The 23,418-nt window shown below is 41.6% G+C and overlaps 1 protein-coding gene across 1 annotated transcript in view; it reads right to left on the bottom strand.

The window, feature by feature from the left end:
* Positions 1-769: 769 nt before the first annotated feature.
* GAS6 (growth arrest specific 6) overlaps positions 770-23,418 on the bottom strand; it is a 42,954-nt gene continuing 20,305 nt past the window's right edge. The window contains exons 5-15 of the mRNA XM_074816921.1: positions 21,278-21,400; positions 19,633-19,752; positions 17,494-17,619; positions 16,256-16,377; positions 15,399-15,517; positions 14,812-15,001; positions 9,223-9,387; positions 7,523-7,691; positions 5,763-5,935; positions 4,749-4,977; positions 770-1,360 (exon numbers count right to left, since the gene is read on the bottom strand). Coding sequence (XP_074673022.1) covers positions 1,209-1,360; positions 4,749-4,977; positions 5,763-5,935; positions 7,523-7,691; positions 9,223-9,387; positions 14,812-15,001; positions 15,399-15,517; positions 16,256-16,377; positions 17,494-17,619; positions 19,633-19,752; positions 21,278-21,400 — 1,688 coding nt within the window. The 3' untranslated portion in view covers positions 770-1,208. The remainder of the gene's footprint in view (positions 1,361-4,748; positions 4,978-5,762; positions 5,936-7,522; positions 7,692-9,222; positions 9,388-14,811; positions 15,002-15,398; positions 15,518-16,255; positions 16,378-17,493; positions 17,620-19,632; positions 19,753-21,277; positions 21,401-23,418) is intronic.

Raw genomic sequence — 23,418 nt, 5'->3', positions numbered from 1 at the left:
GACCTTGTAGAATTGAACCTTTTCCACGTTAATCCTCTGAAGCACGGGGTAACCTTAGACACCCAGTATTTGGATTTCCACCACAGCATATACCTATCTTTCTCAGTTCATTAATCTGATGCAAGACAAGGATCAAATAAAGCAAGATTTAAGTGACTCAAAACAGGTTATGCAAAGCCCACCCCAACTTCACAAGGATAGCTTTAAAGTTGAATGCACTTTATGGCTCTACAACCTCTTCTGAGTAACCCCCCCACATATATTTTCACCACACTGCAATTCAGCCTGGCTAACTCTCACAGTTCCAAGCCTCTCTGCTCCCACTAGGATCACAGTGAATGAGCCAACCTGAAAATTAAGCAACAAAAATATGTCATTGCCAGATAATATTCCCCAATTCTTGACACCTCATCATTTGCTTCAGCAGTTATTGACACAAAAGCCATGTGGCTTTTAACTTATTGAGTCTTTTCTTCTGTTTCCTGCTGACCCGACTTTGTTTTCCATTTTTTGTTGACCAAGAGTTTTTCTAAAGGTCACAGCTGAGTCCTTCTATCTGTGGTACCAGAAAGAGAAACTCTAGCAATAAGAACAGCAGCAACCATTTGCTCTCCATCCCAGAAGATATAGAATACTGACATAAGCACATAAAACCCCCCACCTCCAAACAAAAAAAACAAACCAACAAAACTCACCCCTGTAGTGTAATCTTCACATCAGGCATAGCCTGAGTCATTATCTCCAAATAACAGAATACAGCATAATCTCATTACAGGTAAATTAAAAACTTGTATGTAAATATTTTATTCTCTCATATTTTGCAAATCAGAAAGCAGTGTTTGGTAATAAAAAATAATACAGAATTATTTTTCTTCCAGTCCACACATATATTACCAGATTTTCCACATTACAGATAAAACTGTCTCTTACAGTCTAAACATAACATTCACTTTCGGTATATTCCGTACTTTTGGCTTATTTAATATTAGTCTTCTGAACTATTTACAAATATATTACAACCTTTAAACCTCAAAGCAAAGGAGTATTTCAATAATCAATCTGACATAAGGATCAGTAGCTCCTACATAACTTCAGTGTTTAAGAGAAACTATACACGCAGTGCGGTAGGTCTGAATAATTTATATCTTTAAAAAAAAAGAAAAGCATTGAAAGTTTCTGAGTATAAAACTTTCGCATTGCAGTGGTACCTACTGACCCGCCTCAACTGGAGGACAGGAGTGTGAGGTGATGTCACTGTGCTTGTAGAGAGCCTCATCTAAGTCCAGTGGCTTGTTGCTCAGCTTGATGGTCATGCAGCCATGGTAGGACGCGGTGACTGGAGTGGAAGTGACAGGAATGTCTGTGTGAAAGAGGAGACAAACATCTCTGATTTCTGGTTTTGAATAAATACCTGCCCTACCTATGCTCAGATGACTATCACTTCAATGAATTAAAACTCTTCTCCACTCCTGGATTTCTATCTTCCCCCCTCTGCCTTACCAGAAGGCAAGAGCATAATCCCAGACATAGGGAAAATGCCATCTGCTCTTGTGCACAAAAGCCCTTCTCCCAGGCTGAACCCTTCCTCAGAAGCTCTGTGTCTCTTCAAGGCCTCCAGTCCTGATGAAACTATGTGCTGCACAGCAGCAAGGCTTCACTCCAGTTGCACACTGTGTTCATGCTGCTTTCTGTCTCAATGTTTCCCCCCTCCTCCACCTCTGGACCCTCTACTTTGTCATTAGTGGAGCTGTTATACCTTCCTCTAATGGTCTCTCTCTCTCTTCAAAATATCTGACAAAAGATTATAGGAAGAACTTAATGACAGGAAGGTTCCTTCTATACACAGCGTCTACCACTTGCTGGACTCATCTTTACCGTGATTATGCTATGTATCAGCACAAGGAGGTTGCTGGCATTCATCAGAAAGGTGCTGAAATACATCAGTTGAGTCAGTAAGACTAATGAAACTGTTTTCTGTGGAGATCCACTAGTGACATAGTTTTGTTAATCAGTCTACCAGAGGAGCAAACAAATAGCAAGGAAGTAGACACTAAATACAATCCAACAAACTAGAGGAAATAAGTCAATCTGATTACTAACTTCTGTAACATCATATAAACCCTGACCTTAAATAAACAAAAAACCCCACATAGTAACATGAAATTTACATGAACTGTGTCCTCAACCCTTCCCCAAAGGTTATTAGTTTATTTACAACCCAAAGCCAACCCAATCAAGCTGGTTGTGCAATGGAAAGCAATGAACATCTCAAAGACTATTTAACTTCACAGTGATGCAGGTAGCTAAGTAAACACCTTATCTTTACACTGAAGCAAGGATAATTTGAACAATAGGTTGTCCTGTTGACCTGAGATTATATGTAATTTAAAGGGTTCTGCCTGGAGACACACAGGGCCAAATTTGAAGCTGATGGGATCTGTAAGCCACAGAGAGATATTATAAATTTTTCAGCTTCCTGGCTGAAAAGTACCATTGCTTGGTAGTTGCTTAAACTAATCATTTTAGCTATTTTGTGTTTCTTCCCATTTACCAAATTTTATCTGAGAAGTCTGCTTAAGAGAAGGGGAATTCTGTGTTGTAGTACCTCACATGAATGTAAACTAAATTTTGACTTAGAAGAAGTTAAAACGTTGGTTTAATGGCTTGAACGCTTGTCTAAGGAATCATGCAGATTCCTGTTACATGTGCCACAGGACTGACTGAAAGACGGCATGGGCTTTCAGCTGGATTTGACACTACCAAAAATATTTTTTTTTAAAAAAAGATTGCGTTATAATTGCAAATCAGGTCAAATATTTAATTTTCTGCTATGACTAGAAATGGATCTGTCTGAAGTGTGGTCCTGTAAAGACTCAGAAGCCTTGTTTAAAGGCTCCTTCACCTGGTGGTATACATGTTGCCTGGAAAACCACCTATGCATCACATAAATTACATAATTTAGGATTTACCAGAACTGAAAATACCAAAGAAAAGGTAGTAAATACCTATATGTTCCCTCTTATCTCTTGAAACTCTAAATAATATTATTAGCTGTACTTAGGATAGGACATACTACATATTTTGACCCAGAATTCTTTCTTTATTTGTGGCAAATGGAATAAAGACATTACGTGTGACTGCTACATTTTATTTTTTCCACAGGGTATGGGAGCAGGGAAAAACCAAAAATGACGTAATGTTTTCAAAATTTGAATGAGCCAAACTAACTTAGATCTGAGCATTTGGTATAGTTATTTAACCCAGAGCGATGAATCCAACCAAAGTGCCAAATTCTTTATTCATTTGGCAAATGACAAGGTTTCTCAATGCAAGTGCTGGGTTCCTCTCAACGGCAAAAGCAGAAATTCCTGTTGCTGAGCAGAACAGATCAAAGGAGGAAAGTAGCTAAACCTACAAAAGCCAGCTGAGTCTAAATAGCCATAGCTATGACATCTCACACTTAGTTCTGGCTAATTAAAAACTGTGCTTCACCCAGTAAGGTTAGTCTAAGCAAACCACAGAGAACTCAGGACAGCGACAGAATGGGATTGTTTTCTGAGCTGTGAAAGTCTCTGCTGCGCATTTGAGGGCTACTTGAAAGAAAGCAGGTGACCTCTCTTGCTTGTGCAATGGCCAGCCTGGACAATTCAATCTGACACTGGAAAATGCCACATTTGAGGATTTGCCCTTGTTCCTGTCAGTGTGTGAACGTCCCAGAGTGTGTGGCCTCCCCATTTTAGGTGTGACCAGGAGCCATTTACATCACTGGCATAAATACTCTGTAAACTCTTGATCATGGTGGGAACAGTCATGCCATGTGTCCTAGCACAAATGGCACCTCATCCACCCTGTTTCAGCCTGACTGCTTCAGCGCCTACCAAAAGGCCAATACTGCTGCCTCTCCCTTGCTTGGGCAAGTAAGGGCAAGATTTTGCTTAGCTGCTGGCAACAAAATAAGATGTACTGCTGTGCATCAGAGACATAAGTGCTTCCTTAATTGCATTCCTCAGCAATAGGGACTGATAAACCAGTTCAGCCAGAACAAGAAAAAAAAAACCCAAACTTGGCCAAAATTCATGATTCAGATGAAAGTTTGATCAGATGAAAGTTTGATCGTCCAGGTTCAGAACAGAGGAGCAAACTGACCTCCCACAAGAAGCCCTGTTGTTGCTGAAAAGCCAGCAAAACTGTAATGGTGGTAGCCCCTTGGTTGTGCCCTACGTACCCTCTGAAGGGAGGAAATCTGTTAATTGTGGAGTGCTGTGATGAGTTCAAAGAGAACATCAGCCAGGGAGAATCACCACTCTGGGCTTCCCAAGCTTCAGTCAAAACAATGTGAGACCCTGGTACTCCCCTCAAGGAGTGCTCACACATGTTCATTACATTAATGATGCACTGCAGGAGGCTGTGGTCCAGCTCCTATGGATTTTACCAGGTTTAAGATTATGACCCTGCTTACATCTATCCCTCAGATTATTCATTCCTATTGCTGACCAAGCAAAACCTCCTCTTTCTGTTTTTGCCTGCAGCTGTCCTCAGAAGGACACAATCATTCAAGAAAAAAAATAATTGTCAAGCTCACCCTCACATCTGTTAAGATCACACGCCTGCACTGCAGACAAAGCCTGCTCAAGCAGAAACAGAGAAGGAGGCTCCCAGCTTGAATGAACGGAGGCAGTTTTCCTGACTGACAGCTCAGCAAGGTATGTTGGAAGTCTGTAGGCCAAGCTACAAAACTGGATGCTCACCTGGCAATCCTCCCATGTATGTCTTCACTGTTGACTGCAAAGAGCTCTCCAAGATGGACAGACTGTCCTCTAACTCAGAGATGCTTAGTTCACTCTCTCCCGTTATCCCATCTACTCTCAGGGATAAGTGATCTTCCTTGAGGAGGATGTCCACAGAGTGTTCCTTCTTATCACAGAGATTTATTGCCAGTCGGGACACAACTGTGTTCTCCAAGGCCACAATGACAAACTGGACAGCAGGGGAAAGAAGAAAAAATAGGCTGTGAGCAGAAATATACCTATCCACACTTATCAAAGACCAGGATGACCCCACTGTGGCCTTGTTTACAAAGATTTTGCAGAGCCACCAGAGAATTAGCCTTATTACTATTGCTGATTGTGTTCTGAGCTCATCTGCACAGATGAAAACCCAATAAACCAGTGGGACCAATTGTTAGTCTTAACCACGAGAGAATTCTTAGTGGGTCTTACAGAGATTGTTATATTACACTGGAACCAAATAGATGAGAGCTGCTGTACTAGAAATAAAAAGTTGGTTCATGGGTTTTAGTGAAATCATTCCAGATTTACATTCGTGTAATGCCAGAATCTAGCCCTTTATTATGAATACCATTAAATCAGTCAGCATTCCATCATAACTGGCCTTTCACAGCACCTGGAGAAACATCTAAACCCTGTCTCTTGACTACTTTGGGGCTGTTAGTGATGAGCTCTGGAGAATGGAAATTCTTTACTTATGGCATTAAACAGCTTCTGTGCCAGAAAAACATCACAAAATATGCCTGCATTCAAGAGACCAGCTCCATCTTTTACCTAGACCACATTTGCAAAGAGCTTCTTAGTGGCATCTGACATACACCCATAAGAGGCAGAACTTCGGTGTCAGCCAAGCACCTCAGTTCAGACCAAATAAAGCAGGCAGGCAGCAAAACTGACAACTGTTTTTTGAAAATGACTTTCAGTTCCCAGGAAATAGCAAGGAACCCTCTCTAGAAAAAATGCTTAAGTCTGTACCTGTTGTTTCAGTTTCTTTGTGGAGTGATAGTCAATTAGAGATAGTGATAAAGGCACAGATGCTTCTTCTGTAACTAGAGCGAACAGCACGCCAGTATCTGTTGCTGGTTGAATTGCAGCATTTACTTCTATTTCCCAGCTTGTCTTGGTTTCATTTCCAGAATAAGGTTGCACTGCAGAAAAAGAAATGCATAGCACGACAAACATAGGACTAACAGGTGGAACGGGTGGGTAGGCTGTGCAATTTCTGCCTGGAGAAGAGGATAGATGGAGGGACTACCACATTTCTATCACTAAAAAAAAAAAATTCCAAAGCACCTGAACATAGAGAAGAAAATGGCATCAGTTTTGTCTTGTTACCTTCTGCATTCTGCTGTCTTTGAGAATGTCAAAGGACAAGGTTAAGCTTTTTTATCACAAAGAAAGATTCAAATTCCCATGACTATCAATCTAACACATTCAAAGAACTGCTGCAAGATAGGGCACCCAATTTTAGAATGGCTCTTGACTGTCCAAAGATCACTGAGGAATCTAAGTCCAAATCTGACATACAGGAAACATTTCTATGAAAGCTTGTGTTAAACTGAAAAAGGATATAAGCATACTACACTGATCACTACCTAATCACTTCCTGATCACCAACCTCTCAGAAGTGTGGGATGTTTTATCTCACCTCCTAAACTCTGAATTAAACTCTCTGGAATCCTTCTTACTGCCTCAGTGCCCTTGTAATTTAAAAGGTGATACTGGCTACAAAGAAAGATTTCAATACTGCTTCTGCAACCTCCCTTCACAGAGGTATTAGCTTTGTTGGTTCACCACATCTTGAAATACAGTAAGTTCTTTATAAAGCTTTCCATTACAATGCTGGAAAAAAAAGGATGATTATTATTTGTAGAAAAAAAATAAAAATGCAGATGCTGAGGCCTAATGTCTGCTGAGTGCTGTCATCTGCACCTCAGATGCTGCCTTGTCTCCACTTTGCAGCTTTTGAATCCATGTGGTAAACAAGACGACAGACACCTGATACGCCCTAATTTACAATGGCACAGCAGAAAAATCCACATAATGATGCACAGAAGGCTTCTGCAGAGAAGCACTTACACACCAAACTAAAATAGATGGTTGGCATTTGTATGGGTTTAAAAATACTGACAGTTGATCACACATATAAACAAACAGAATAATCTAGAACAAAGAAAAGGTGCCTTTCTGAGTGTTACATTAGTATGGCCAAGTGTGGTTTGAAACTTGTTATTACTGTATCTAGGCCAATTTCATTCAGCTTGGATCAGGAATATGCTTAGTGTGTTTGTCCCAAGTGTAACTAATACCACTCAATAATTAAAAGTGAATCCAATCTTGGACATTTTGCTACAGACAATATTGATTTTCTGTCCATCATAAACTCAAGATATAGCAGTATGGCTTGCAGCTTTATTTAGCAGAAAACACTGGATAGGGCTGGAACCACCTACACTGCTGGAACCAGCCTGTATGTGAAATATATTACTGGAGCTACACAGAGAGAACCTAATCCGTGCTGGGCATATTCATAGTGGCTCTAACCATCACACATAGGCCTTCCTTCACTATGTACCACAAGTTTATTTATTCCCTCTCCATCCACAGCTGCCAGTCTTTTCTGCATTGATCAACACTGAGTCCAGCATACATGTAAGTTTTAAACTGTTTATTAACTGAGTATAGTTAATGGCAGGACAACAGGTCAGAAATAAAAAAAAAAATGAAGTACTTACCATAAGTAAGATTAAACACAGCAAAACCTCGGCCAGGATAGAAAGACCCTCGTCCTGCTACAGAAAAGCACTGCATCTTTTCATTCATCTTTATGGTTTCTTGGATAGAGGTGTCCTCCCCATTCAGCCAGTTCCATCCCCGCATGCAACCATCCAGCCGAGGGTTTATCTAGGAGGATAAAGCAGTATCTCATGCCTCAAACTACTTACTATTCCGTGAAGAATAACTGATTTTGGGTGCAGAGGAATACTGAGTTATATTATGATACTGAATAAGAGAAATCATTTTGATGTGTTATGCACACGCAAATCAATTGGCAGCAACCCCAATCCTGCAACCCCAAGCAAGTGGTCAGTATTCCCCAGGAAACACCCAAGTCAGCTTGTCTCCACAGGACAGAAGGGCACTAGGTAATGCAGGTGCTGTTTTGGCGGTATTGATTCTGTTAGCTCCTCTACATGCTGCACATCATTAGTGTGATTTACTTCTAAAGCTCTGTAGCCAAAGTTATGCAACTCCTGTAATTCTGCATTGCGAATGCTGGAGGCTAACCTGAAGTTAAAAAAACAATCCTTTGTGACATTGCAAACAGCCTTCATGACACACAAGATGTTGGACCAGATCATGGTATAAGCTGTTGGGTTCTGGTTTAAGGGAGGGGTGCCTGAGCCACAGGCACACCACTCTCTCCACACCTTGTTCCTTCCAGCTTCTAGTTATGTTAACCTGTACCAAATGTCAGCATTAAAATGTGAGACAGTATGTAAAGAGAAGGCTCCTTGCAAAGCATCTATATTTGCACCATCACTCCCAGTTAATTGAAGCAGTGAGAGAATTAAGTGCCTGAGCTAGGATAAAAACCTCAGGAGTTTTTGGCTCTCAGTCCTATATTCAGACCACACCCTGAGCTTAACGTTTCAGACAAGCAGTGGCCCTGAATGACTTCTTGTGAGGAACAGGAGCCTTCCTCAGCTGCTGCACTCCCAGTCACAGAGCCGTGAGCTTGTCACCTCATTTAGAAATAACGAGATGCCAATTTGGGTTTCAAGGTGCCAACTCTGCGTGTGCTGGACATCCAAAACAACCTGAGCAGCAGCTATTTCAGAAACACAGCAATCATCCAATTTCATCCAAGGAGTGCCTTAACTTTTATTCCGATGCCCTATCTACCTGAATTAGGAAGAAATAAAGAAAAATAAGCTTCTGTTTTTCCTTGGGTCTTAATAAACTGAAACAGCAAACGCAATCAGCAAAAACATGCTAGAATATATGTGAAGCACAAACTTCAGTCACAACACAAAAAGTTCCCCCAGTGTTGTTTCCAGACCTAGGGGGCACAGTGGTACCATCACACAGTGATGTGTCCACTGATGCCCAGGGCCACTCCTGGTCTCCAAGCCAGCATGACCACCATTAATTTTGTCATGTGCTCCAATTTTGCTGTGTCCTATTCTGTAGGCCAAGGGTGGGATACATCTCACCCAAACTTACCAATCAAAAAATCAGGAGTCTCACCTTTGCTACTGGCTTAGGCTCCCTCTATAGTCAATGGAGAGAAAGCTGTATCCAGAAAGTGATAGTTCCACCTGTTTCAGGGGAGGCTGAACTGCTCTCAGGAAGGACCTACATTACCCCAAAAGAAGATGAAAACAAGCCCTTCAGGCATGCAAAATAACACCAGCAAGCATGCTATACTTACGGGTAGAATAAGGTCCTTCGTTTTGAAAGGAATGCCTCCTACTGTCAAATTCAGCTGATACAGTCCTTTGTCTAGAGTAAACAGATCCCCTGAGACAGCTATTTTCATAACTGCATCCCTGTTGACCTTTATAATCAAACTTCTTTCGAGTTCTTCAACAGAGATCTGAAAAAGTAAAATTGCAAATAGAATAATTCAGTATAAAAATAACTCAATCTGCAGCCTCAACTAAAGGACAGATACCACCAGTGAAATCCCCAAGATGGAGAAATATTTCTGTCCCCAAGTCTCTTTGTCTATCTTTTAAGTTACATTCCACCTTGATATGTAAATCTTTACTTTAGAAAACAATCTGGGGTTGCCCTAATGGTGAAGACAGCCCAGCTACTTCAAAACAGCCACACAAAAATACAAGTGGATTAACAGGACATTTGTAGGTTGCTCTATGCAAAAGGTAAATGCAATAACTAGTTATTAATGAGAAACTTCCTATTGCAACTGCATGTGAAAGGAAAAGCTGGAAAGACAGATAAGATGTCCTTTGTTGGACCAGTGCAATATAATGCAGAAGCCTTCCAGCTGTAGTCTTTGAATACTGACCCCTGAAAAAAGAACAGAAGATGTCATTTTTGAGTACGTAATAAAAATGTGTAATAGGCAATAATTTTTCTCTCAAAAGGCCTCTGCAAGTTTTACCTCCATGTCTCCAAAGAGCTACTTCTAAGAAGATTCTATCACCACTGAAATTTAAAAAAAAAATTAATGATTTTAGTTATGACTAGGCTGCACAGAGAAGCACAATAAAGCAGCCAGCTCTACAGAGGGAGAGGAGAGGGCAAAGCACAAAGCTGACGTGCAGCAAGCTGCTGATCAGCAGCATGGATTCTGCTGCCTTGGGACCTGAGTCCTGCTACTGATGGGGCATTCTGTGGCTGCAGCAGAAGACAACCCCTTTCTTCCTGTAGAGGAGAAGAAAGGAGTGCACCTCCACTATTTAACAATCTTCAACACAGCACTCATTCTTCCCACTCTACAACAGATATCCCACCAACCCACCCTTCATACAGCTCTGTTCCCTGGGACACCCAGATGCTGCCTCCATCAGTGAGCCGCTCTATAGAACCAAATATCTATTTCAGTGACTGCTTAGACTTGCCCTCTCCCTGCTAGTAGGCCAGGTCATGAGCATCTTTCTCTTTGAACTTCAAGAGTAGCTGCCCCAAAATTGCTTCCATCAGCCATGCTGAGCTCTCACTCTGTGGCTGTAACATAAAGGACGACAGGGTTGAGCAGGTTTATACCTGGACACTCCCTTTGGATTGCAGTCTTCAGTAATGAAGACTGAGTGAATTTGATAGTTGAAAAGATTATTCACAGACTATCAAACTTTTTTTCTTCTCCTGTGGATTCCAGTACAGTCTGGTTTATATTGCTAAAACACTGTTTACACCCAGTGTGTTGCTCTGTGCAGTATTCTACAGGACATGAATTTACTTGTCTGAAGCTTGCTTGTTTAAAGTGGCATCTACACCTCCTGACTGCATTCCATGGAGACACACAAGCCAGTCTCCAACAGGCTTTTTTGGGCACTGGCAGGCTGTAAAGTCCACTCAGTTGGTGGCAACATAAGCCCACAGGTCCTGACAGCCACAGCCCAACTGGCTTGGCTACACTGGCTGTCTAGCTAAAAACTCACTCGGACGCCTCTGCTCTGCTCTGCCTCTGTTGCGGTCACCGCTGCCCTAATGCACGGGGGTATGGAGTACCACAGAGAGCTGGCACAGACCATCTCCCTGCTCCTAGCACAGATCGCAGGCAGCCATGGGGCAAACAGGAATGGGGGAAAGCAGCAATCCCCATATTGTGCTTCCTCTATGAAGAAATCCTGCAACTTGCAGGGCCACCAAAATTTGGGGCCTTCTAAAATTGTATTAGATTGTACAGAAAGTAACAACATAGAAATTTAAAAAAATTAGTCTGAGTTCTTAGCTGCTTCTGACCATTAATATAAACAAACCCAAATCAGTGGAAACTTCCATAGGAGAAGGGGTTAATCGCCGTGGAAGCTCTTAAATTCCAGTTTAGGAAATTACACTCTGCCTACTTCACGCAGCCCTCTGGCAGTTTCAGCTTCAGTTCCTTATATTCAAAGCTTAATTGCTGGTGCACCACAATCACCTACAAACCAAAAGGGGAAGCATTTCGGTAGTGACCAGACTGCCCTAATTCACTCCTCTTCTTGCAAGGAGAAGGTAGCTGCTGCCTGCCGCAGTGTGCTCAGGGACATTCAGGCAGGTAGCTCTCTAAGGATTCCCACACAGTTAGCCATAAGGGCAGTCAGCTTTGTGTTTTGGATTCATGCCCTGGATAACTCATAGCACACAGCCAGCCTGTCCACTCTTTGCTGAAAAGCAAGTGGACAGCACTGGAAAGGGACGGGACTACAGGCAGCTGCAGGGCTAAAGCCAAATACAAATCTGCTTTTGATTGCTTAACCTTCAGTTCTAACATTTAACAGTGCAGGTAAGTTACTATTTTTGCTAACCATACTGTCCTCAGAGCGGTACTAAACTGAACATTGAAAATAGAACGAAATGATGACTTTTTTTGGAAATGCAAAACAAACAGAAGGTGAGTGCGTTCTCTACTATCATCAGTTCATACATAGCACTTCATCCGGCTGGAATACACACACATAACTACATTAGAAGTTTTTCCTGAGGCTTTCTTGTTTGTGTTTTCAATGCTGGAAATGATAATTTAAAAACAGATTAGGAGGTATCAACACTAGAGAAAATACCTAGGTAGAAATATTGGCCTGAAGTTTTGAAAATGCCCTCATATTTCCATAAAGTATGCAACTTTTGCTCAAGAAACCAAAAGACATACACTGCTGGTGCTTTTTCTCATGTTTTGCTTTTAAATAGCCATCGTTTTTTCATCTGCCGAAAGTTAAATAGTAAAATTACTATTTTCTCACAACCCCTATAATGTTCTCCCAAGTATCCAAACTCCACTGTTCTAGGTCTAAGCAAAACTAAGAGCTTGATCCTGTGCATACTGAAGTCCAGACTAAAGCTCCCAAACTGCATTTGAGTCTGGACTGTGACCTCTGAAGGCTGTTGGGTTGTGCTTCACAGAAGGTGAGGTTGAAAAGTACACACAAGTCCATACTTGAAATGAAATGTGTGGCTACATGTTTTATAAAAGGAGACAGACAAAAAGGTATAACCCCTGCTTAACAGAACTTCCCAAATTAAAAACCATGCTGGACAGAGGAAAAAGGGGAAATGAAGGAGGGGATAAAACAAAGAGATTTATAGTTGTATTGCTCAGCCATATAGATTAAATGACATTTAGAGACAGGGGTGACACTGGACATTAAGCAGAAGAGAACAAAGTACCTGAGGGTAGAGACAAGGGATAAGAAAACAGAGCAGAGAAAAGAGAAATCAACAGAACCCCAGCAACACAAGCAGCACCCCAAGTCTCAGAGGTGAGTCAACCATGAAGTCAAGAGACTAAATGACCCTTCCTTCTGCTACTGTTCATCTATGGTTAAATCCTTCTGCCTTTGGCCAGTATCAGGTACTGCATTAACAGTTTTGCCTTGGGAGACAGTCACCAGAGTCACGGCCATCAATTTGCTCCAGAGCAGCACTCCTGTGCCAGCACTGCATGACGCTGTCTCCTCCACTCATGCCAGTTTATGTCTCTGGCAGCTGCCAGGCCCTGCTCAGCCCAGGCGTGGGGTGGCACTGTTGGCTGCAGGGGAACCTCTGCCCCCATTTTGGCGTGGGTCTTGTCCACCTGCACTGCACAGCACCCATGGCTCGGTCTGCACTGTCCCAAAAAGTCCTGGGGAAGGGTTTGCAGGGGATTTATACAATCTCTCAGAAAACACGCAAAGATTGCATTGCAACTCAGCCAGGCAGTTTCTTGGTTATGATGGTACCTGGGCATAAGAGCCCTGACACTGACGGTTGGCAGGAAGCCAATAATTCTTGCCTAAAAATTATACTTACTTTCATTATACTGCCTTCTCTTCCTGCAGAAAGCAAGCACAGCCGTTGTTTACCCTGTAACTCCTATGTGTTTGAGCATTTTTGTATTAATTGAAGAAAGAAAATACATTTCAGATGTCTCCCCCAAAACTAACATGGGAAAGTCTGTAATTACTTCATAATGAGGTCTGGCACTTAACAAGTATGTTGCACTCCCGTGTTAAATGATTTAGCCTGGTAATGACTGCTTTTTGTGACTCCCAAGTCACCGCAGTGGCATCAACTCCGCTTTTCACATCTTTCATCACCATCCTCTCTGTGCAGGCAATTACAGTTGCTGTATTTCAAATTAGCAGAACAAAATTTACAACAAATTTAGTAAGAACTGGCTTGAGGCTATTCCCACCTGTAAAGATTCAGCATGTCATACATTTTACCTCCAGCTTTGCTGAACCTCTACAGGTCTCCATTTGGAATCTAAAATTGTTTCACTGACAGTAAAGGAACTGAATTAAACATCACCTCATCTGCTGGAAACATTACCAGATATCAGTAGTTGACAGTGAATGAACTCAATGACTTCTTTATTTATTCATTAGAAACAAATTTTTTTCTTTAATTTATAATTCTGAATTTTTTATACTAAAAAATTTTAAACAGAGAATTATTCACAGTTACCAGTATCTGTATTTATTTCATATGCAAGTTAGCTGAGAACTTCCCACCCACTCCCCAAGAGATACATCACTTGAAAGTCAAAAGATCTAATTAAGTAAGAAAAAATAAAAGGACAGGAAAAGGCAGAAGTGAGAAGGCATATATAAACTGCTAATCTACTGTAGATCATACTACAGGATGCTTTTCATGATCCTGTCACAAAAGGTAACACCCATGATGATTCCAGGATCACCAGATGTTCTGCAAAAGCGTCAAGAACACGAAACCTTACAAGGTCCAAGATGCAGTGCATCATCTGGTGAGATTGCTGGGACTATGTGATTAGTAAACAGAGAGGTTCTAATAGACCCCAATATCTTTACAAGGGAAATAGTCTATTTTGTATATAAACAAGACTGAAGACTTTACAAAAAGGATACTGTAGCATAAGAGATCTGTCAAGAGCTCAGACAATCTGAGCCCTGTGACTAAACAAATAGACAAACAGATGAATAAACAAAAGCAACCCCCCCCACACCCCATATACCCAACACCCTTGGAAACTTCCTTAAAAGAAGAGCTACCGAGTTCCTTCCCTCTTACTCCCTTCCAACCCTCACCCAGAGGGCATCTTCTTGAACTAATGTGAAGTCAGCTTAGCACTGTTGCATCTCAAAGGCACTGTGTCTGCTCTGGTTGGGCAAATTAGTGATGCAGCTAGTTTACGATAGATATAAAGTATAATTCAATTTGTTAGGAAAAATACCCCATTCTCACCTGAGAATGTATAATGCACTAGGATGCACTGAATGGATAGATAGGTTGGAAAAGCATTTTCTCAAGAATACACAAAGTCTAGCTGCACTTGACAGAGCCCATCAGGAGCAAGCCAAGAAAGGGTAAGATCTCAGCAGTGGTCTGGACTCACCGTTTGCCACATGCCATGGTTGATAAGCGGTCCACTGCTGGTCACGCGGCCTATTCCGTTGTATTTCAGCTGCAGCTCTAGCCGTCCTTTGCGCAAAGCCAAGACTACCCATGTGCTGTCTTGATGGCCTCCAGCAAAGAAAAGGATACCTTCAGGATCAAAGGTTCTAAAGTCGAACTCAGCCACAAGTCTGACCGCACAGGTGCCAAGAAATAAATTAGTTATGCAGAGTTCAAAAACCACAGAGTACTTTCCATACAGATAGCATCAATTCTAGCAGTTATAAAGCTCTGCTAAAACATACTAGCTTTTAATGCATTCCTGAAAGACTTAAGCTCTGAAGATGGGTTTTTAAATTGCATCAAGAATAAAGAATACATTATTGTACATCAGTAATTATCCTAGGAGCTCTGCGGTCAAGGCTGCCTTTCTCAATTACTGGTTTGGATAATGTTTCGCCTTACAGGACTCCATAATCCAAACAAATAATGGTGATCACAAGACTAATTGTTATTGCAATGACTTAACTCCATTGAATGCATTAAAGCCAGACAGCGCATTCAACTGTCATTCTAAATTGTCCTCACCTTGTCAGTTGTCTCCTTTTGAAGCGCAGCCTGATAACAGGAGTGCCACTGAACATCCTCCCCAGGTACAAGGATTTAATACTTTTTCCAACAGCAAAAGGCACACATGGTATTATGTTCTATAATCAAAACACATTTTTGAGTGCTTATTCTCCTCACACAGTAGAAAGACAATCAGAGAGTATGCCTTCTCTTCTTTTCTCAAGTAGTTGCTATACATAAAGTAAGTTAGGGCACTTTAATGTTTATACTCTCAAATACAGTTGTTCTGGTACTGAGAACATTTCCTCTTTCCTCCCCTCCTCCCTCCTATCTGCCTTGGAGGAATTTTTCCTGTTGCAAGATGAAATCATAGTCACAAGGTACAGCATAACGTTTTCTACTGCAGCATCATGTCTGCAACAAAAAATGTGCTATGAATTTGCTGTTGGTTGGTTTCCGCACAGACAGACTGTGCCACTGAAGTCCATCCACCTCATATGCCTTGAGGACAAAAGTTTCAAGTGCAAGTGCTGGTCCATAACTTACACCATACGCCCTGAGACCTTTGCACCATCCTATGGGTCTAACTCAGAAAAGCTTGTGCAGTCAGATGTAACTTCTAGCCAAACAGGGGGCTGGCAGGGCTATCACTGGCATGGTCTTTTTTGGAATGGGGTCAGGAGAAGAGAGACTTTCAGGTGAAAGTTTCTTTCCAAGAGAGCTACTGTCCCCACCTCACAAGACTTTGCCAATATGATTCCCTCCTGCTGGTCGCTCAGCTCAAATGGCTTTGGTCCAGAGCTGTATCAGTTATTCTTAATTTCAACGTAAAATAAAGGTCTGTTCTGTAGTTACGGAAATGAAGACTAACATACCTCACATGTATTCATGTCCCGGGAAAGTTTTACTCCCCCTCTGCCATCACAATGACAGGTATAACTCCCCGGTGAGTTGACACAGGTCTGTTCACAGAGCTTTTCCTCACATTCATTTATATCTGCACAAAACCAGCAAAGAAGAGAGGAGAAAACAGCAACTGAGTTTGTTTAAACATGAATCATCTGGGGGAAAAAAGGTGTTTTCAGTGTTGCTTTGTAGCACCTTTCATTTGAGCATGCCCAAGTGCTCTGTAGCCAGTACTTACCCTATGACACATCTTTACAGGAGGGAAAAGTTAGAATTAGCATCTGCACAAATCTATTTTCACAGACAGATTCCAGCTGCCCAAAGAAACACAGCAAGTCAGTGATAAGGCTGGAAGCAGAGCTCAACTCCTTGTCTGCTGGTGCAGAGCCCTGGGCTTTAACTGCCTCCCTTCAGTCCCTTTCTGCTACGCCTGCGCTGACTGGCTCCTGCTCCCTCAACTCAGGGTCAACTCAGGACTGCTTGCTTCATTGCTACTCAGCAGCTGGATCCTCAACAGACAAGTAAAAGCTGAGTTTCTCATTCATTATTTTCTTTTTTTGACTTAGGCTTGTTTTTATCCACTTCGCAAACAAATGCAGGAAAACAAATTGCGGCGGCCCGCAGGGATCTCTTCAGGCAGAGATAAACACTTATTGCCCGGTAGGGCTGGTTGGCGTGTGATTCAAGTTATTATGTTAACTTAGACAAAAGGCAGGGAACAATGCTAGTTTTGGAATACTTTCAAAACTTACTCCATTGAGAAAGCTTGCAGGCGGTGTAGCCAGCAGAACTGTGCATGGTTCCAATGCACATTAAGATCCTAGTTCAGAGTAATACCACAAGACAGGTTTTGAAAGAACAACAGCTACTGCTCTGTAACTTTTCTTGTCCTACAGTGAGAGACAGCAACATGCACAGATGCTTCTGAGCTTCCACCAGATCTTGCACTTGTCATAAAGTCAAGAAATCTCAGTACTCTGGCTTGTACAGCTTGATTCAAGTAATCAAAGGTGACTGCAAACTCGAACTCAAAGATTACCACAAACTGCAAGCTCACAATTCAGGAAAGAGAACAGAAGTCCAGTGTGCAAGCAAGATTTAAGGACAAAAAAAAAGCTTTTACTGAAGCCTGAAATGAAATTTCTGGGGTTTTATAGCTTTTAAATCATGTAATAAATGCTAACATGATGTTATTTCATGAGCTTACCCTGACAAGTCTTTCTCATGTCATCATACTTGTAGCCTGCATCACAAAGACATTCATATGAGCTTATTAAATTTTTACAGTGAGCTTCTCCACAGATGTCTGCTGATGCTGTGCATTCATCTATGTCTGCAAAACAAGAAATTAAACAACACAACTTCAGACGAGCATAATAATTTCACTGTTTGCACACTGGAGTGGGCTCAGGGTCAAGAGATCCCTATATAATTTTGGTAACTGAAAAAACAGTATCTTTAAGAATCTGCCTTTAGGGTTAGCTAGCTATAAGAAGTGACTTCAGGCTTTCAAAACCAGCTGTTTTTTCTTTCTTTAAGACATTAACCAATGCAAAGTGAGCCAGGAGAAATACTGTAAAGCAAAACAACTCCCACAAAACCAAAAAGTTCCACTCAATTCCAGGGGCTGAAACTGCAGGTTAAAAAAGCACAAGCAGGAACTGAGGAACAGCAGTATGAATTTTACCAAAACATAGAAGAAACAGGCAGCCTGTGGAGCATCACAGATATCTCTTCTCCTTCCTCAGACGGGCAAACAATAATTTTTCATGCATTCACAAAATTAAGATCTAAATCTACTGCTCTGTAGCGGCAAAGGGGAATTGAAGCAGCCCAATCTGTCACAGAGAACAAGTCGTGTCTGAGGGATGGTGTGGGGTTTCACCTTGAAGGCAGGCAATGGACAGGAACTGGAGGTCCATAAAAACAAACACGTGTTTTTCTAACATGTTAACTAATACCCAGAAAAATCTTGGTGTTGACAAAACATTTGCAGCATACTGAGACTTTAATGTTTACTTTTGCTTTCTAGTACATGTTAAAACTGCAATTACATGTTACGCTTCGTGATTTTCCCACGTATGAGTGAACTGGCTGATGGTAGTCTATCTAGTATGCTATGTACACCTAGTCTACATATCAACAGACAAAACCTAACTTTTTAGTGTGTGCACATAATGTCAGGAATAAACGTGAAAGAAAACTGAAATGCAATGATAAATCTCAGCTAGCATTAGCCACAGCTGACAGTAACCTCAGCAACCAGAGGGTCACACATTGAAGCTACAGAATGCTTATACACTATGCTCTAATAGACAGTACTAGAGTATTATACAAATATACATACATACAAAAACAAACGTAATTGTGAGCCCACTCGCCATCCACCCGTCCATGCCAACTGGCACCAGAGGACAATTCAGCAGTGAAGCTGGCTCTTCTAAGCGGCTGCTCCCATTAGAAAGGGATACCATGTAATCTATAGAGTCATCACTTTTTGTAGTGGAAGTGACACAGAAATAAAATCCTGCTCTTTGTCTTTTTGCTGGTAGCATTTATATGTTGTTCAGATCCGGTATGCAAACTGTTTAGAAATATGTCATCACATCCATCTGTAAGATGTATATACACAGACTTGCCTGTTTTCTCATGAGATATACATAACTTTAACAGCCACCTGTGATCATTAATGAGTCTGTGTCTCAGCATGCAATCTCTTAACACTTTAAAAATCTCAGTTGCTTAAGTTTTGGTTATGTAAATTCATTCTGCAGTTTCAATCAGATACTTCAGATCCTCACTTTCTGTTCTTGGCTGCTATGTAGAAGAGCTGCCAACCTTCACTAGGGCCTTTCTACAGCTATTAATATTCAGTTGCAGTGAACTTATCCATCTGTATCTATCTGATTTCATGAGCTGCTGCACATATCCAAATTTAGAAAAATAAAATAAGAAACACACAAAAGAAAAACAAATGTCTCATATACTACACCATGAGACTGGACAGAATCACAGCTACGCATCTGGCCAGACCTTCCTCCTCTCAATGTCAGGATATGAAGGCTGATCAGCTAAAACAATTTAGCACAATCCAAGCCACAAATCCTCTGTGAATCACGCCTGTGTTATGATACTGGGAGAGTGTGACCGCTGACAAGCCCAGGCATGCAGTGCTGGCTGGAGCATCCAGTACGAGCCCAGCAGAGTGCAGCTAACAGGAGCTACCAGCACGCCTCTGCTGGGCCAGGGACTAGACTAGGGCTGCTCAGTGCAACCCAGTTCTCTGATACACTCTCAAGTCACTAAGCATCTGCTGAAGCAAACTGAGAGGCCCAGCAAAGCTTACCTTCACATGTTTTGCTGTCTTTAAGAGCGTAACCGCTGTAGCATGAGCAACGGTAGCTGCCTAGCTGGTTGAGGCACAGCTGGTTACAGCCACCATTCTGCACTCTGCATTCATCAATATCTACATCAAAAGAAAGTGTTATAGTCAGCTTTTCACCTCTGCAAATAATCTGGAGGGTGAGAGTGGGGTAGGTGTTGGGAAGGAGAAAGACAAAACAAGAAACACTGTTACAGCTGCAACACGATAACAAAAAGCACAAAGATTTCATTCAAACACTTCAAGTACATTAGCTCAAGTTCATTTAATAAAAAAAAAGACAGAGAAGGAACTGTAACTGAGTATCTCCTTCACAGCTCTGAGAATGCAGAAGAGTATCTTAGTCACTGTCGAGCTGAAGTTTGTTTGCAGAAGCAAACTAATTATAACTAATGTATTTTATATCATAACTAACTTTTAAAATTACACTATGGCTAGTAATTCAGGATGAAAGCTATAAATAAAACAAGACCAATATATCCTTACTACTACAGAACCCATGAGAATGCAAAAAGTTGTAAGTTCACAGCTATTGAGCATTGTGAGCTAAACTGAAGTTAGCAGTAAAAGCCTATTTAATCCAGCAAAACCTGGATTTTACCCTTGATCTGCCCTACCTGCTCATTATGTCCTGCTTGTATATAGGACTCTAGAGTTAGCTGATGGGTACAACAGCACATTTCATGGAATTTTATAAGAAAAAGAGGGGATACACTTCAGACTGATCAGTTGCTGAGCTCTCAAAGCTGATGGCATACTGATCAGGCAACTGTCTCAAATGCTTAAATAAGACGCTTGTGAGTGATCCTATAATCTCCCCACAATATTTACATCAGAAGGAAAGGCTCTGGATCTCCTGCTGGCTTGGTTGCCACAATTCTGGACTGGCTGAATGCAATTTCTGTCAATTACTGAATATTGGCAGGCAGAAAAGCAGTGGCCAACAGAAGGCCTTGCAGGCAGAAGAGAAACAAGAAACCAGAAAGCAAGAGGAGAGAAGATAACTTCAGTATTTCAAAAAGCAATAGAGAAAGCCCCCTGGGGGCCTGGAAATTCTTCTACAAATATTTTTTGCCTGAATATTCTCTTTGGAGGTGATGGAAACACATGGTGGAATTAAGCAGATGTGGAATAAGGTCCTACTGACAAGGAGGCTTTAACAGACTAATTTAATCAGTTTGTGCATTATCAGACACATACCCCAACCTGCCTGTCAAAAGTCCTGTTGCAGGGATGCTAGAAAGGAAAATGGGCCAGCTCCTCTGGCTCTGCAGTCTGTGATCTGTTACATCAGGATTCACAGTTCTGCTTGAAAAGCCACTACAACTCTATTTCTGCTACCCCTTTCAGAGGGGTGGGACAGAAAGTTGGAGTGTAACTTCTTAGATTACCTTGCCAAGACCAAGCTGAGATCCATTAAAGTCATATAAAAATGTTGATGTGAAAGAGTTACCTGATTCACAGAAGGGTGAAAACATGAGTGGTGTGTAATCCAGGTTCAGTTCTGTGACTTTTGAATTGTGCAGCACAGTATCAGTGACCATTCAGGAATATAGCAAAACCCAATACATCTTTGTTACAAGTATAAAAGATAATGAAACCCAATTACCTTTTTCACATGTTTTTCCCTGCCAGCCATGCTTGCATTGACAATAGAAGTCCCCTTTCAGATCTTCACATTTGATGGTCCCCTCTTTGTGACAAGGATCAGGAGAACACTGGTTTGGCAAATCTGATTTATATAAGGAATAAAAAAACCAAAACAAAACAGAACAATACATTGAAGTCACTGCAACCAGATGTTTCACTCTCATTAAAAATCAGGAAGCTTAAAAAGTAATGGGGAGTCACTATCAGAAATACTCACACCTGGCAAAACTGGAAGCTAGTTCTTAGTGCTCACATGCTGAACAAGCTGTGCCAGGAATTTTGCAGAGCACATGCAGTGGAATTAATTTCATTGCAAAAGGGAGTGAGCTACCACCCCCGTATCTGAAGGGCACATCCTGAAACAAACAACTCGAAGTAGCTTATTTTTAAGAAAGTTAATTCTACTGTCCCTGGTTTTGGAGAAAATGGAAAGCAAGTAGCAACTAAAGCACCCAAGGTGTGTGCTCTTCAATTACTTTTGGTAGTTCAACTGAGGATTTTATGAGGGCTGATAGATTTGTGGCTAGCAAAGGTTTATATCTGAAATTTTTGTCAGAGCTGTCCAACTTAGGATTTTCTATTATGTAGAATGAGAATAAAAAAGAAATACCAATCTGTTAACAGCATTAAGAACAGCAAACCACTAATCCAGTTTACAGACAGCACAATGTTCCTATGGGGCCAACACAGAGTAAAGTCTGCCACTGATTTTTAAGTTAAGTTCCAATAGCTGGCAATGGATTTTCTCCATAGAAAAGCAGCAAGAGAATAGTCACATTACTTTGGGGAGGATTGGAGGAACAAATATCAAACTATCATGTAACTGTTCAACAGATGGAAGTCACCTGTCCCAATTCACCTACACAGGGACAGTGCTTTGCAGCAATAACTAAAGGAAGGATGAGAGAATACCGCTGTCCCCACAAAAAATGAGTCCATAGCTGTCATGTGGTAGTAACCTGTTATACCAGTGTTCTAGATCAGTGATCTTCAAAAAACATAAATGTGTTAACTGTTTCCACAACCTTAGCCAGAAGGAGCAGTGCAGAAGCTCATTCAGGAGACTGCAAAGCCCACCTCGTCAAAGGGCCTTCTGTTTACACATCCCCTCCCAGCAGTGGGGTTCAGGAGAGACAGGGCACTTCTGCAGACCTTCTACACTTGGGTAAACTTTAGTCACAGTCCAGTCTGCCATGGATGAGACCTTCTGCAAAGAACATCTGAACCTGACCAGAGTCTTAGCAAACCTGAATGAATGTATATTCACAATGGGACTGACCACCTACACTGGAGCAGTTAAATGGTCAGTCCCACTGTCCTCTGGGCCCTCCAGCACATAGAATATATTGGAAAAGGAAGTTCTGTGACACAAATGCATGCCGTCCAGGCTTCTCTTCTAATGAACGTACATGGCAACTTCCTGGGCTTGACCACCTGTGCTCCCAGAGTTGGGGTGGCACAGCTACAGAGCAATGATTCTGCCCAATTCTTTTGGTGCATCATAGAGGAACTGCAGCTAGCAGTCTTTAAAGGAAGAACTACTGTCATTAACAATGCCTTCTGCTATCCTACAATCTTGGCAGCACATCCTTACAACTCAGCAGAAATCCCATTCAGTCCAGACAAAAGGAAGAATTTACAAAAAGTGGACCAGACATGTACATTTAAAGCACCTGATCAGCAACAGCCCTCTGCAGACCAAGTTTGGTATGTGATACTAGATTTGCAGTGCAAAAGGTGCTCAGTGGGTACACGTTAAGCGAGCAGCAGCAGCAAAGACCCCTTTTCATACACTGGTTCTGCTGAGACCAACATTGAGTAGACCAATGTTCAGTTCAGGCTCTTCCTGATATTCTGAAACAAACTCTTCATGATATTCTGGCAGGGGATAGCAGCCCCATCAGACTTCTCAAATTGAGAGAAGAACTGGATTAATTCCTACTTTTGACAGGATTATACTGCTTCTACACATCTCTTCTTAACTTCCTCTGTGTGACCCTGAAAGTCACCTTCACGACAGGCTGCTCTGAAAAAACATTAACATTTCTGTGAGTGCAGGCAGAAGCAACTCCCTCTGATGCTTACAAAGCACTGAACAGC

This window comes from Strix aluco, chromosome 2, assembly GCF_031877795.1.
Source record: "Strix aluco isolate bStrAlu1 chromosome 2, bStrAlu1.hap1, whole genome shotgun sequence".
NCBI classification, from domain to species: domain Eukaryota; kingdom Metazoa; phylum Chordata; class Aves; order Strigiformes; family Strigidae; genus Strix; species Strix aluco.
The sequence above is the reverse complement of the archived record's forward strand: the minus strand, read 5'-3'. Positions and strand labels throughout refer to the sequence as shown.